Genomic DNA, 13767 nt, shown 5'->3' with positions numbered 1-13767 from the left:
TCAGAGCACAGGTTCTGTTCAGGTTCTAACCTGAGGCAGAGGCAGTAATGCAGTATTTAGGAGCAGTATTTAGGAGCAGTGTTCAGGAGCAGTGTTTAGGAGCAGTGTTCAGGAGCAGTGTTCAGGAGCAGTATTTAGGAGCAGTGTGTTCGTATTTAGGAGCAGTATTTAGGAGCAGTGTGTTTAGGAGCAGTGTTTAGGAGCAGTGTGTTTAGGAGCAGTGTGTTTAGGAGCAGTGTTCAGGAGCAGTGTTTAGGAGCAGTGTTCAGGAGCAGTATTTAGGAGCAGTGTTTAGGAGCAGTTTAGGAGCAGTGTTTAGGAGCAGTGTTTAGGAGCAGTATTTAGGAGCAGTGTTTAGGAGCAGTGTTTAGGAGCAGTGTTCAGGAGCAGTGTTCAGGAGCAGTGTTTAGGAGCAGTGTTCAGGAGCAGTGTTCAGGAGCAGTGTTTAGGAGCAGTGTGTTTAGGAGCAGTGTTCAGGAGCAGTGTTTAGGAGCAGTGTTCAGGAGCAGTATTTAGGAGCAGTGTTTAGGAGCAGTGTTCAGGAGCAGTATTTAGGAGCAGTGTTCAGGAGCAGTGTTCAGGAGCAGTGTTCAGGAGCAGTGTTCAGGAGCAGTGTGTTTAGGAGCAGTGTGTTTAGGAGCAGTGTGTTTAGGAGCATTATCCATTCTCACAAACCTGAGCAATGCTGCTGCTGAAGCACATTCTTGGGAAGGAATTTCTCAGATCCTTGCAAGGCTCTTTCAGTGCAGTAATCTGAAAAAAACCATGATACGTTTTTGGAGGCCTGCCAGAGTAGTGATAAATAATCCACTGGTCCTGATAGTTTCAATAGAGCAGTTCCCTGAAGCTCATTTCAGCCCGAGAACCTCTCTCTCCTGTAAACATTTTCCACTGCTCTCGTTGATACACAATATAAATTAGTTATTTAAACACACTCGAAGTTCTGCATTTTAACAAAGATTTTGGAATATAAACATTTCTAAGGCTGGTTCCTGGTCCAGAGCCGCAGTTACAATCCCATTCCTCGGCTACAAAGGAATCCAAAGGGACAAGAATCACCTGCAGACAGAAATTCTCCTGCTCATCCCTTGCTGGGGAGTTATCCCACCCTCGGAGCAGGCAGGAGCTGTGCTGAGCACACAAGCACAGGCGTGCAGGGGATCCTCTCCTCACTCACAGGGTCTGCCAGGCTGGATGCAGCCTGGACTGGAGCAGAGGCTGCTCAGCCACCCCTGAGGAGGAGAAGCTGCAGCTGAAACCACGCCGGGGAGGCTGGCTGAGCTCATCCACACCTCTCCACTCCTCCAAATTAAAGGGTTTTCTGCCCAATTGAGCGCCTGACTTCTGCCTGGTTTCCAGTTCATTTCCTGCTCGTTTCCCAGCTCCCTGGCAGAGCTGGAGCTGATGCTGATCCCGGTGCCACAGCCTGCTCAGGCACTCTGCAGCAGCCCCAGCACTCCCCATCCAGCCAGGGGAGGATCCCGACACTTCCCCGAGGATCTGCAGGGGAATATGGGGGAGGCTGGCAGCACGAGGCACTGGAGTAGAATCTCAAGGGTTTGTAAATTAATTTTAGCCGCACCGGGCACCTTGCAAACACAAACACAACGTCCCCAGAGCTGTGCTTGGAGGAGGGATGTGTTACTCCTCGCTCCCCCAGTGCCACTAGCACGACACAGACGTGCAGGAGCTCCTCAGGAGCTCTCCTGGATGATTTGCAGCAAGGACAGGCAGAAGCAGAATGGGAGGGGAGCCTGGTGCTGCCTGTGCACAAACACACAGCTCCCAGCAAGCTGCACAAGGAATAAGGCTGAAGGAAAGCTTCTCTGCCAATAGAAACGCCCAAGGAGCTGTTAAATGATGAAAGGTGACGGTAAGATATCTCAGTGTAATCCCCTCTCTGCTGCAGACCTTCTGTGATCCAATCCAGGTGGGATCCTGCTGAGCAGAAGTGAACATCAGTGCCAGAATTGTGTAAAATGCCCTCACAGAGAACTGAGCAGAAGTGAACATCAGTGCCAGAATTGAGTAAAATGCCCTCACAGGGAACTGAGCCTGAGTCACCCATTGAGACAGACACGGTTTATTCGTGGTGGGCACCCACAGTTCCTCCAAAGCACCTCAGCTGGCACTAAAGGGACCACAGGGGGATTAAATTCATGTTTACCTCAAGCAGGGCTCTATCCATAGGAAGGTGCACTGCAGAGGCACTGCACTGAGAGTAATGGAGCTGCTCATGAGAACAGACAAGAGAAGCAAGCAACAAAAGTGCCTGCATAGGCCATAAATCAGCAAGGAAATGTGTCAGCATGCAGTGACAGGAGGATTGGGTCCTTGCAGGAAATCTGCTCCCCTTGAGGGGCCAGAGCTGCCCTCAGTGCAGCCTCCTTGATCTCAGGGGATGGCAGCAGCATTGCAAACAGCAATTACCTCCCATCCAAAGTCGTTCAGGCTGGCACAGCCCCCTTGGAAAGCCCTCAGGAGCCCCCAGAGCCATCCCTTGTCCAGGCTGCTCGAGTGTCCCAGCAGAGCAGGTACTGCTTGCACTGACCACCCTGGTGGCCCTCTTTGAACACACTCCAGCCTGGGGATGCTTTCTGCCCTGAGTGCCCAAAATGAATGCAGTTCTTCAGCAGAAAGGAATTCAGCCTCCTGATTTGTTTGGGAGGTGAGAGGTGAAAGGTGCTGTGAAGTTGAAATTCTCTGTTTTGCTGGCAGCACTGCTCCTGAGTGTGCAATCCACCTGAGCGCAGAATGATGCTGGAATTATCTTAAAAAGCCAGAGAAACTGATAGAACAGGATTTCAATGTCAGCAATCAAAGGAACAGAAGGAAAAGCAGCCACAGGCTATAAAAGTAATGAAAGTGGGATTAAATTTTTTCTCTGCAGCACTGCCAGTTCCTCAAGGAGCACGAAGTAGTTGATTGACTCTTGGAATCCTTGGCCAGTCCTCCACGAACAGCTGATCACTGCAGAAAAACTGCTGGGGCACTCCTGGTCACCCTCAGGGGCAGGGACCACCTCTGGTTCCCCCAGGAGTTCTGTGCTCATGGAGGATGTGGTGAGAACAGGCCTGAAGAGGGAAGATTTAATATTGCCATTTGCCAGGGCAGATGTAATGCTGGCTCCAGTCAGTGACCTCACAGGCACTCCTCACACTGGTGTCCACAAAGCCCCTGGCCTCACCTGAACGTGCCAAGGCAGAGTCCAGAGGAGGGGGGAGTCCTACAGTGGGTACCAAACAGGCTGCAGGGCATTCATATCAACACTGACCTCGATAATGACCATTTTCAGTCATTATTGCTCAAAACTTGGAGTTGAGAGCTGCTTGCTTGCAGTGGAGAGTTCCACTCTGTCTGTCTCCAGATGGAAATGGGATCCTGATCCAAACAGCAGAGTCAGGGATGATTTGCTGGATAGCAGAAGACACTGCATTAATCATATGGACTGGCAGTGAGCTGTCCTTTTGTGCCTCCTTCTTTAGGATCGCTGTAACTCCATGGGCAACCAGAACTGACACAAATCAGGGCTGGCAAGTGAAGGTCGCTGGAAATCTCCCCTGCCCCAGGCATGGTCACAGCCAGTCCTGAGAGCTCTTTACCCAATCTTTTCTTTGAATCTCCACTGAGCAGATTTACAGCCCTCCGAGATTCCAGCTACTCTCCATCTACTCACAGGGCAATCGTTTTGTCTGGTTTGTTTGTTTTTTCCCCCCTGATATCTAAAGTAATCTCCCTAATTGCACTTCAGCAAATTGCTTTCTGTCCCATCATTTGTGGTCAGAGGACAAGTGTTTACTGTCATCTTTGCAAATGTGTTTATACATTTGAAGACAGTTGCTGAGTCCTTATATTGTGTTTTCTTTTCCAGTTCAAATTATGAACTCCAGCCTTGCACACAGCTTACATTTCCGAGCCTCTCGCCGTTGTGGTTGCGGTTCTGCTCTCTGCTTTGCCTAAATCTCTCTGGCAGGGTGAGTGACGCGCCTGAGACCGGCCGGAGCGCCCCAGCCGAGCCTGGCCAGCGCTGCAGGAGCACAAATGCCGCCCTCGGATGTCCCCGGGATGCTGCTCCTGCTCTGGGAGCGCTGCAGGAGCACAAATGCCGCTCTCGGATGTCCCCGAGATGCTGCTCCTGCTCTGGGAGCGCTGCAGGAGCACAAATGCCGCTCATCCGAGATGGCCTCCTGGGAGCGCTGCAGGAGCCAAATGCCGCTCTCGGTGCCTGCTCTCTCTGGGAGCGCTGCAGGAGCACAAATGCCGCTCTCGGATGTCCCCGAGATGCTGCTCCTGCCCGGAGCAGCGGGAGCGGCCGCTCTGCAGCGCTGCCCGGCCACAGACTCCAGTGTGGGCTGCAGACTCCAGTGTGGGCTGCAGACTCCAGCGTGGGCTGCAGACTCCAGCGTGGGCTGCAGACTCCAGCGTGGGCTGCAGACTCCAGTCTGAGTCTCTCTGCAGCGTGTGTCCCTCACGGGGCTCATTTAACGTGTGATATTCCCCCTTTGTGGCACACCACATCATCTTGTCCCCTTCAGCTTCGCTGTGCTGGGCTCAGACAGGCTCTGCAGTACCTCGGGGTCGTTTGAAATCTCAGCCGGGCACTCCGTGCTGGAATCACTGCACATGTTCTAGAAACGCCCCCCATCCTGTCACCCAAGTTATTACAGCAAACACTGACCAGAACTGTTCCCAGATTACTCCCTGGGAGACCCTACTTAGTACGTCCTTCCTCTTTGACAGCGAAGCTTTTTAAAATGCAGGCTTTTGTTAGCAAGATATTCCAGACTCTTGTACAAAAGCCAAAACTCTCGTACCTGTCTCTGCGGCCAGTAACACCAATCAGCTCCCTGCTAAAGGCTGAGAGCCTGCTCAGAAACCTTTGCAAAGGCAAACAAAAATCCTGTGCAATATCAGGGGAAAGCAGCCCGAGCTGCCAGCCCTCTACACAACTGCTGTTCAACAGCTCGGCTGAGGAATATCAGCACGACTGTTCCTGTGTGCCCACACAGTCCTGAGCCACAGTCCCGTCTACTTCAGGGGGAAAAAAGAGGTGTTTGGCTAAAATTACCATAGTATAGATTTTTCATTTGTATTACCATAGCAACAAAGGACTTGGCTTGAAAGGAGACCCCGCAGTGCTCCGGGTGAAAAGCACGATGCCCACAGGAACAGACAGCGCCTGTCCCTTTGAGGTGACTGTCCCCATCCCGCGCGGAGGTGCGGCACATCACCTGCGGGAAATTCCCTCCAGGAGCGGTGCCTGGGCAGGGAAGGGAAATCAGAGCCCAGACGGGTGGTGGTCTCTGCACCCGCGGGGGGACAGCAGCGCACGGGATGGGAGCGCTCGCCCGAGTCTGTGACAGAGCTTGAGCTGCTGCTGGCTCCTTAACCCTGGCTCCGAGATTCAGCTCGCTGCTTTCAAGCGGAGATTGCATCCGCACAGAGTAACTTCCACCCAGATGTCAAACAAATGTCATTAAAAAGTAGAGCTAGGCAAAATTCTCCAAGTCTGTGACAATGCCCCAGTGTCTGATTGAGCTGCGAGGGCGCCCCGGGAACAAAGCACGGGCTTGGCTCTGCCGGAGCCTCTGCGCACATCGGGGACACGGACGGGATGGGATTTGTGCTTTTACTCGTAATCCCGTTTGTGCAAGCAGCGACAGCCCGGTGCGCACGGCAGGGGCAGAGCGGCGGGAGCTGCGGGCAGCCCGGGATGCTGCCTGTGCACGGTGGGCACGGGGCAGAGCTGCGGGAGCTGCGGGCAGCCCGGGATGCCGCCTGTGCACGGTGGGCACGGGGCAGAGCGGCGGGAGCTGCGGGAGCTGCGGGCAGCCCGGGATGCCGCCTGTGCACGGTGGGCACGGGGCAGAGCGGCGGGAGCTGCGGGAGCTGCGGGCAGCCCGGGATGCCGCCTGTGCACGGTGGGCACGGGGCACAGCGGCGGGAGCTGCGGGAGCTGCGGGCAGCCCGGGATGCTGCCTGTGCACGGTGGGCACGGGGCAGAGCGGCGGGAGCTGCGGGCAGCCCGGGATGCCGCCTGTGCACGGTGGGCACGGGGCAGAGCTGCGGGAGCTGCGGGCGGACGGGACAGCCCGGGACGCCACCTGTGCACGGGGCAGGGCTGCGGGCGGCCCCGGCCCGGCTGCGCTCCTCCTCGGCGCCGGGAGCTCCTCCTCCTCCTCCTGCTGCTGCTGCCGCCGCTGCTGCTCGTCCGGCGCGGGCGGTGCGGGCAGCGCTGCCCGGGCTCCGTTCCGGTGCCGGTGCCGGTGCCGCACCATGCGCGGGCCCGGGGCTCGCCCGGAGCGCTCCCGTCCCGCCCGCGGCCCCGGCGGGGGGCGCAGCGCGGTAGCGCCCGGTGAGACCCAGCCGCGGGTCCCCGCCGCCGCCGCCGCCGCCCGGGCAACTCGCAGGCGAGTTCGGGCAACTTGCCCGGCCCCGGGGAGCCGCGGGGGCCGCGCCCGGCCGGGGGTGGCCGGAGCCGCCGAGCCCCCGGAGCGGGCGGGGGCCCTGGGCTGCAGCAACAGGTTCTGTCCGTCCGCAGGGATGGAAGGCAGCGAGCGGCCGGCATCCCCCGCCGGAGCCGGGCCGCCCGCAGCGGGAGGGGCTCGGCTGCTCCCCGGCTCCGCTCGGCTCGCTCGTGCCCTGGCCCGGCCCCGGCGCGGAGGAGGCTGACGGCGCTCCGGGCTCATCCCGCCGCTCGCTGCCGCTGCGGCTCCGCTCCCCGCCGGCTCCGGGGGCTCACAGCGCACCATGGAGGCTCGCGGGTCCCATCGCTGCCGCCTTGCCTAAGCTGAAGGTCCTTTATAGTTTTCATTGCTAAATAATTAAGGGGTGTCTTTGATGTTGGTGTATTTACTGACTTCTGCTCGTTGGTGACTGACAGACACATCAAGTGAACTGTTCTTGATAGGCAATGTCTTTCCGGTAGATTTTTTTTTCATTGGAAAAGACTTGGGGAGGGGTCGAGGACAGGACGAGCATGAAAGAATTCTTCCATGATTACGTATCTTAATTTCGATAGCAAAATATTTATCTATGCAAGTAAATGTCAAATCCTTTACTTTTTAAAATTATGTTTTAGAGGTTGCTATGAATGTGACTTGCTAAAATTTGTTGACATAAATATGTTTCACAGCAGGAGAGTAACTGCAGTTATTAATCCTGGTGTATCTCAGAATATTCTCCTGGGGATATAAGTTATCTGCAAAGTTATTTCACTTTTGATTATTATCAGTAGTGTAAGGCTCAGCTTTATTAAACCAAACAGTGAGTAGCATATTTGACATAATTCTCTTTGTAGGTCGTCATAAGATGCCACAACTGTCCAGCTCAAGGAGACCAAGACAGAGAATATTTTTTCCAGCTTATCTGTTTTTCAGGAGAGTTTTATTTCATGTTATACATTGACCTTTCTAAGTTTTACTTCGATTTGGCTGGAAGAGCAGTTTTGCAGGCAGAGTTGAAGTTTGAGGTCTGTTCTCAGGCTGCAAAGAGCTGCAGGAGTGTGGCAGGAGGTGCCTGGCAGTGAGGCACAGCACAGAAATCCTGTGCCAGGGGAGAGCTGAGTGTGGCACTGCTTGGAAATGTGCCTGCTTAACTAAGGAAAGACTAAGGGAGATGGGATCATTACATTGTTCCTTATGGAATTCTTTCCAAAATTCACTATATTCATATTCAACCTGCACTGAAATCTGAAACTTTTTTTTAATGTCTTTTAAAACTTAATTTACAAATGGTAAAAAGCAACAGAGATGAGTTGCAGGCACTGGAATTGATAGAGGAGACGTGGGGGGAGTTCTGCATCTTGTTTGCAGGCTTGTTATCATCCAGGCACAACTTTGAATTGTCTGTGCCGTGGAGCAGGAGCAGGACTCCTTGCAGGAGCTCTGATTACATCAGAGATGCACTGCAGAATTCAAAATACTGCAGCGGACACTGGGGGGGGAACAACACTTGCAGTGGAATTTTGTCATGTTTCTCATGAGTTCTATTTCCTTCTCTCAGAAGGGCATCTTTAATAATTCTTTTCCCATTGCCTCGGAGTCTGGCATCCTTCCTGAATTTTGGCTGCAAATAAGGGCAGCACGGATTTCTAATTTGATTTCTTCACCAGACATAATGGATATCATCTTGTGCAGGACAGATTTTTGAAAATGTGTCCTCTCTTACTTGCCATGCACAATCCACCCCTTGGAGTCACCCAGAGCCCCTGGCCCAGGTCAGTTATTGCAGTTCTGCAGGTTCTGAAAGCCAGAGCAATTCCCAGGGTGATAAGGCAGGAAGGGACAGCTCTTGCCCCAGTAAGTTTACAGAACATGGGAGCAACGATGCTCAGAGAGAAGGGGTTTGCCCCAGAGGAGGGCACACTGTCAGCAGGGCAGCCAGGAGGCTGAGCTGGGCTTCAGTGGGTCCCAGGCATTCCAAGGGCAGAATGCTGCTCAGAGCTCCGGCCAGGAGGGCTTTTACCACTGGGCCTGACTCAGCCAGAGCAGAGCAGAGCAGAGCAGAGGATTTCACTGCCACAGAGAGCCCTAAAGTTCCCCTTGTTTAGCTGCTGGGGAGGCTGGGGCTCCAGGCTGATGTGTTTGTGTGACCTTACATTGCTGTGTGCTCCTGAAGGCATTTCTTACCAGCTGTCCCCAGGGTCATCAGGCTGCAATGGAGGAATAAAGCAGCTTGCTTGGGCTTTCAGCTCAACAGCAAGGAGTCCTTCCATTAATTAGATCTCTGTCCTCCTAAAGCAATGCTGACCATCACTCTGTCGAGGCACCCTCAGAAGGAAAAGAAGAAACACACAGAGAAATGCATTGGTTTATTTTTTCTCCTTTCTGCCTTCCTTCAAGTCAGGCCACGTTTATTATTGTCCTTTATCTCCTCCTACTCTTCCCCTGTAGATATGATGCTGCGTGTATCTGAGGCAGAGAACATGAAAATAACCCATGTGGAGCAGCAGATCCTACGTGGGATTTGTAGGCTTGCCAGCTCTGGTTATGGCAAACCAAGGAGCAGCCCTTTCTGAGTGCAGCCACTCAGTGTGGCACACAGGGGATTCATTTGTCCAATTTGTTGTCTCACACAGGTCGAGGAGCTGGCAGTGAAGAAAGAAATCCCTTTCTCTTTGCTCTGCTCTTTCACAGTTGCTGCCTCAGGGTTACAGCGTGTGTCTGACACACGCACAACATTTACATTTCCCTCTCTCCATTTCTTCCCATTGTGTCAACTGTGGATATGCTGGGAGATCAAACCAGTGACAGGGATGAGCTGCCTCCTCATTTTTCCTGGCTGAGATTCAGAGGATAAGTTGTTGCTAACCAACATCATCTGGTATTACAGAAGGGAAAGTGGTTAACAGCTCCCACTTATCCATATCTTATATCAGTCATAATCTTCATTCTGTTTGGACCAGCCCTGCATTAGACAGGGCTGAGGCAGAAGGGAAAAGGCATTTTAAAATAAAACAGCAGTTGGTCTGGGAGATGAAGCCCTACACAAACACCCATCAGGCAGCCCTGGTTTCATATCAAACCATGGCTTGCACTCCAGTGGCATTTCTTCTGCTGATCCATGGCGGTGGTGGGACAAGATGAGCTTTAAGGTCCCCTCCAACCCAAACCATCCTGTGATTCTGGATGAGGAGTCAGGAAATAGCTCTCCACCCAAAGCTGACCTGTGAGTGTGCACAGAGCTGCTCTGCTCAGCCCAAACCCCCGGGAAGTTCAGGAGCAGGACTGAGAGAGTTTTTAATTGAAGCATTGTAAGTGCCCTTGCAACAAGGAGAGCTCTTAACTGATGTGCAGCTGTGCTTTGAGTCCCTTGCTGTTGTGTAATCGTGGGTTTTGCTTCTTTAATAGGTATGTGCCACTCCTGGTGTGGTTTATAAACCCAGCTTCTGAAAAGGAGGTTCTGTGGCTCAGCAAGTGGCCCTAGCAGGGATTCTGTCCCTGGGGTGCCCATCCAAGGGGAGGTGAGTGCAGCCAGGACAAGAACAAAACTCTCCTGAAGCCAATCAACTGGAATATTTATTCCTTTCCTGTGAACCCGAGGCTAGAAAGCCAAAATACTGGTGCATATTTAATGTCTCTATATTGTACAATCTCCTTAATAAATAAATGCTCTTATCCAGTGAAACTCAGGGACTCCATGCACTCAGCTGAGGCTGTGTGCAGATAAAAGGCCTTGGGGCAGTGCTGCACAGCCTCCTGTGCAGGAGCAGATTCCAGGCTGACTCCTGAAGGGCAGTGACTTAGGGAGGCCAGAAGTTTGAACATTTCCAGCTCCTGTGTTTGATACCCAGTTGAACTCTGTTCTCTCCACTCCCTGGACTTTACGCCAGTGTTGCATGAGCTGAATTTGAACAGGATTGTCCAAGCTGTCATTAGAAATGTTTGGGTTCTTACAGTCAGAGGTGAAGGCAGCTTGGCTCAGTGTGCTGCAAGGACAAAGCCCTATTACTGCATGTAGGGTGTCAGTGGTAACTGAAACAGCATTCCAAGCTCTGTATGGAAATCCTGTGTTTCTGTGCAATGAGGCCATAAAAAGGGAGTTGCCATGTCATTAATTGTGTATAAACTCTATACAAATGTTTATGTGATCACCAATACAAGCGAGCTTTTTTCCCCCAGGTTGTTTCCAGATGGTCTTTTAGAAATTAGTTTTGCACTAACTGGTTTTTAGATGTATTTACTGAATTACAACATAATTGACTTCTGATTCTTTCTATGTATATCATGGGTGCTAAAATACTCAAAAGTTTTATGAGTAATACTGAAAAAGATTATACAATTTAATTTTCTACAAAACACACTTGAATTCTGGGTGCTCACAGATTAGTGTCACTAATGTGATACTGTCATCATTTTTATACCTCCACTCTGAACCAGAAACATCCTGTCACATGAAGGAATTATTCCTGGTTTCCATCTTTACCTACTGGGAACAGAGGCCTCTGTATGTGAGACAGGAGAAGCCTCCAGTGTGACAAACATGCCAGGCAGAGCTCCTGAAGCAGGCACAGCCCCTGGCATGGCTCAGTGCTGCCCAGCTGGACAGACCCAGCCTGCCCAGAAAGGCCTGACCACACTCAGCCACTGCTGTTTCCTTTCCAATTGCTCTCATCATCCATAAATGCTTTTGGGCTCCAAGCACTACACTTGCTCAAAACCTGAAAGCAGCCTGCCATTTCCTCACCCCGTGTCTGTTTTGTGTTCCAGAAGACACTTGCAGGAGCAGCGAAGGGATGCAAAGTTGTCTTCCAAGATGACTCTTATGCCTGGAGAGAATTCCGACTATGACTATAGTGCCCTGAGCTGTACTTCAGATGCTTCCTTCAACCACACGTTCTTTCCAGAATCTGAAACCCTCAAGGGAGTGTTTTACCAAAGAGCCAGGCTAATCCACCCTCAGGAGGATCTCCTCAAAGGCTTCCACCCCGACGACCGCAAGCGTCACATCATTATCAACGTGGGGGGCATCAAGTACCTGCTGCCCTGGACCACGCTCGACGAGTTCCCCCTGACACGCCTGGGACAGCTCAAGTTCTGCACTAATTTTGACGACATTCTGAACATCTGTGACGATTATGATGTGACGTGCAATGAGTTCTTCTTCGACCGCAACCCGGGGGCGTTCAGGACGATCCTGACCTTCCTGCGGGTCGGCAAACTCCGGCTCCTGCGGGAGATGTGCGCGCTGTCCTTCCAGGAGGAGCTGCTCTACTGGGGCATTGAGGAAGACAACTTGGACTGGTGTTGTAAAAGGAGATACCTGCAAAAAATGGAGGAGCTCACAGAGATTAGTGAACGGGAGGATGACCTCCTAGAAAATGAAACAACAGGTGAAACAGTAGAGGAGACAAAAATTGGTTTGTGCATGAGAAAGTTGCAAGACATGGTGGAAAGGCCCCAGTCTGGCCTTCCTGGAAAGGTGTTTGCGTGTTTGTCTGTTTTGTTTGTAACTATTACAGCAGTGAACTTATCCATCAGCACCATGCCTGACCTGAGGGAGGAGGAGGAAAAGGTAAGTTACCTTTCAGGATGCCAAGTGGTATGTGCTGGGAAGAGCAGAGCAAGTACACGGTCTGAGGTTATTGACTTCAATGGGGATTTTGCAGCTGCGTTTAGAGGGGGGAAAATATTGTGAAGAATATTTGAAACATTACGTGACTCTTCAATTACTTGTAAGAGAATTAACCATAGCCAGTTTTATGTCCAAAGAAAATTCTCTTAGCACTCTTCTATATATTACCTTGTTAGACTTTGTATTTGCTACTTAGAAAGCCTGAAATTCTCGAGCAGTATCTTCTGTGGAATAAGCAGAGCCTTTCTAAGTTTTGCATTTAGCATGTTCCAAGCTGCCAATGTGTTTCCCCATAGCAACAGCTTCAATTCCTTTAATATTTTGGGTTTAAAAAAACCAACACAGAACCCTCTCCTCCTGTCACCGCACCGACTAAAACAGTTATTACCCAGAGCCGATTACAAACTCCTCCTCTTTCCCGCAGGGTGAGTGTTCCCAGATGTGCTACAATATTTTCATTGTGGAGTCCGTGTGTGTGGCATGGTTCTCCCTGGAGTTCCTGCTCCGATTCATCCAGGCCAGGAGCAAGTTTGCGTTCCTGCGGAGGCCGCTGACGCTGATAGACATAATCGCCATCCTGCCCTACTACATCACCCTGCTGGTGGACACGGGCTCCGAGGGCTCCAAGAAGCCCAGCTCGGGCAACATCTACCTGGACAAGGTGGGGCTGGTGCTGCGGATCCTGCGGGCGCTGCGCATCCTGTACGTGATGCGGCTGGCGCGGCACTCGCTGGGGCTGCAGACGCTGGGGCTGACGGCACGGCGCTGCACGCGCGAGTTCGGGCTGCTGCTGCTCTTCCTGTGCGTGGCCATCGCGCTCTTCGCGCCCCTGCTCTACGTCATCGAGAACGAGATGGCCGACTCGCAGGAGTTCACCAGCATCCCCGCCTGCTACTGGTGGGCAGTCATCACCATGACCACCGTAGGCTACGGGGACATGGTGCCCAGGAGCATCCCCGGGCAGGTGGTGGCCCTGAGCAGCATCCTCAGCGGCATCCTCCTCATGGCCTTCCCGGTCACCTCCATCTTCCACACCTTCTCGCGCTCCTACCTGGAGCTGAAGCAGGAGCAGGAGAGGATCATGTACAGGAGAGCGCAGTTCTTACTGAAGGCCAAGTCTCAGATGAGCAATGAGTCACAAGGCAGCGAGGTTTTGTTCACCACTCTCTCTTCCGAGACTAGGGACAATGAGTGAAATTTACGTTCCTGTTTCTCTTGCTGTCGTTGTATTAGATTCTATCTTTTGATTCGCTCTGGAAGCACCTTACAAAGGTAATCCTCATATTAAAACGAAGAGAAGGGGCTCTAGCCGGGACCTGATGTGGTTTAAGAGGTCTGTCATTATGCTGTTCCTTCCCCCCCCATATAATGTATAGGGCAGAACTTTCACTGAGATCATGCAGTGGGATTTAAGGAATTAAAACTTCTCTGGCAACAACAAAAAAAAAAAGAGCAACACATAATTATGCACTTGACAGGCTGTTTTGCCATTTGTAATACACATTTTTCCAACCGAATCACAATGTACATAATCATTAAACAGGCTACCATTTTTCTCGTTCCTCTTGTATATAAATAATGTAAATACATCAGGATTAATGGCTAAATTGTCTCCCAGTAACACGCCTTAGAGGGTAATGGAAATAACCACGGATGTTTGTCCCATTGTGCTTTATAAAAACGTCACGTAAG

General features: G+C 51.9%; 1 protein-coding gene across 3 annotated transcripts; it reads left to right on the top strand.

The window, feature by feature from the left end:
- The first annotated feature begins 6564 nt into the window (after window positions 1–6564).
- On the top strand, window positions 6565–13381 carry KCNG1 (potassium voltage-gated channel modifier subfamily G member 1). Of its 3 annotated transcripts, XM_030963196.1 has the most exons (4): window positions 6565–6796; window positions 9852–9964; window positions 11211–12015; window positions 12500–13381. In XM_030963196.1, exons 3-4 carry the CDS (start codon window positions 11257–11259, stop codon window positions 13268–13270), a joined length of 1530 nt encoding a protein of 509 aa, XP_030819056.1. In that variant the 5' UTR covers window positions 6565–6796; window positions 9852–9964; window positions 11211–11256; the 3' UTR covers window positions 13271–13381. The 3 variants fall into 3 exon arrangements, with proteins under 3 accessions (XP_030819056.1, XP_030819058.1, XP_030819057.1); XM_030963198.1 differs by lacking the exon at window positions 9852–9964 and having other exon boundaries at window positions 11214–12015; window positions 12500–13270; XM_030963197.1 differs by lacking the exon at window positions 9852–9964 and having other exon boundaries at window positions 12500–13270.
- The last annotated feature ends 386 nt before the right edge of the window (window positions 13382–13767 follow it).

This window comes from Camarhynchus parvulus, chromosome 20 (genome assembly GCF_901933205.1).
Source record: "Camarhynchus parvulus chromosome 20, STF_HiC, whole genome shotgun sequence".
NCBI lineage: Eukaryota > Metazoa > Chordata > Aves > Passeriformes > Thraupidae > Camarhynchus > Camarhynchus parvulus.
This window is presented reverse-complemented; position numbering and strand designations above follow the sequence as displayed.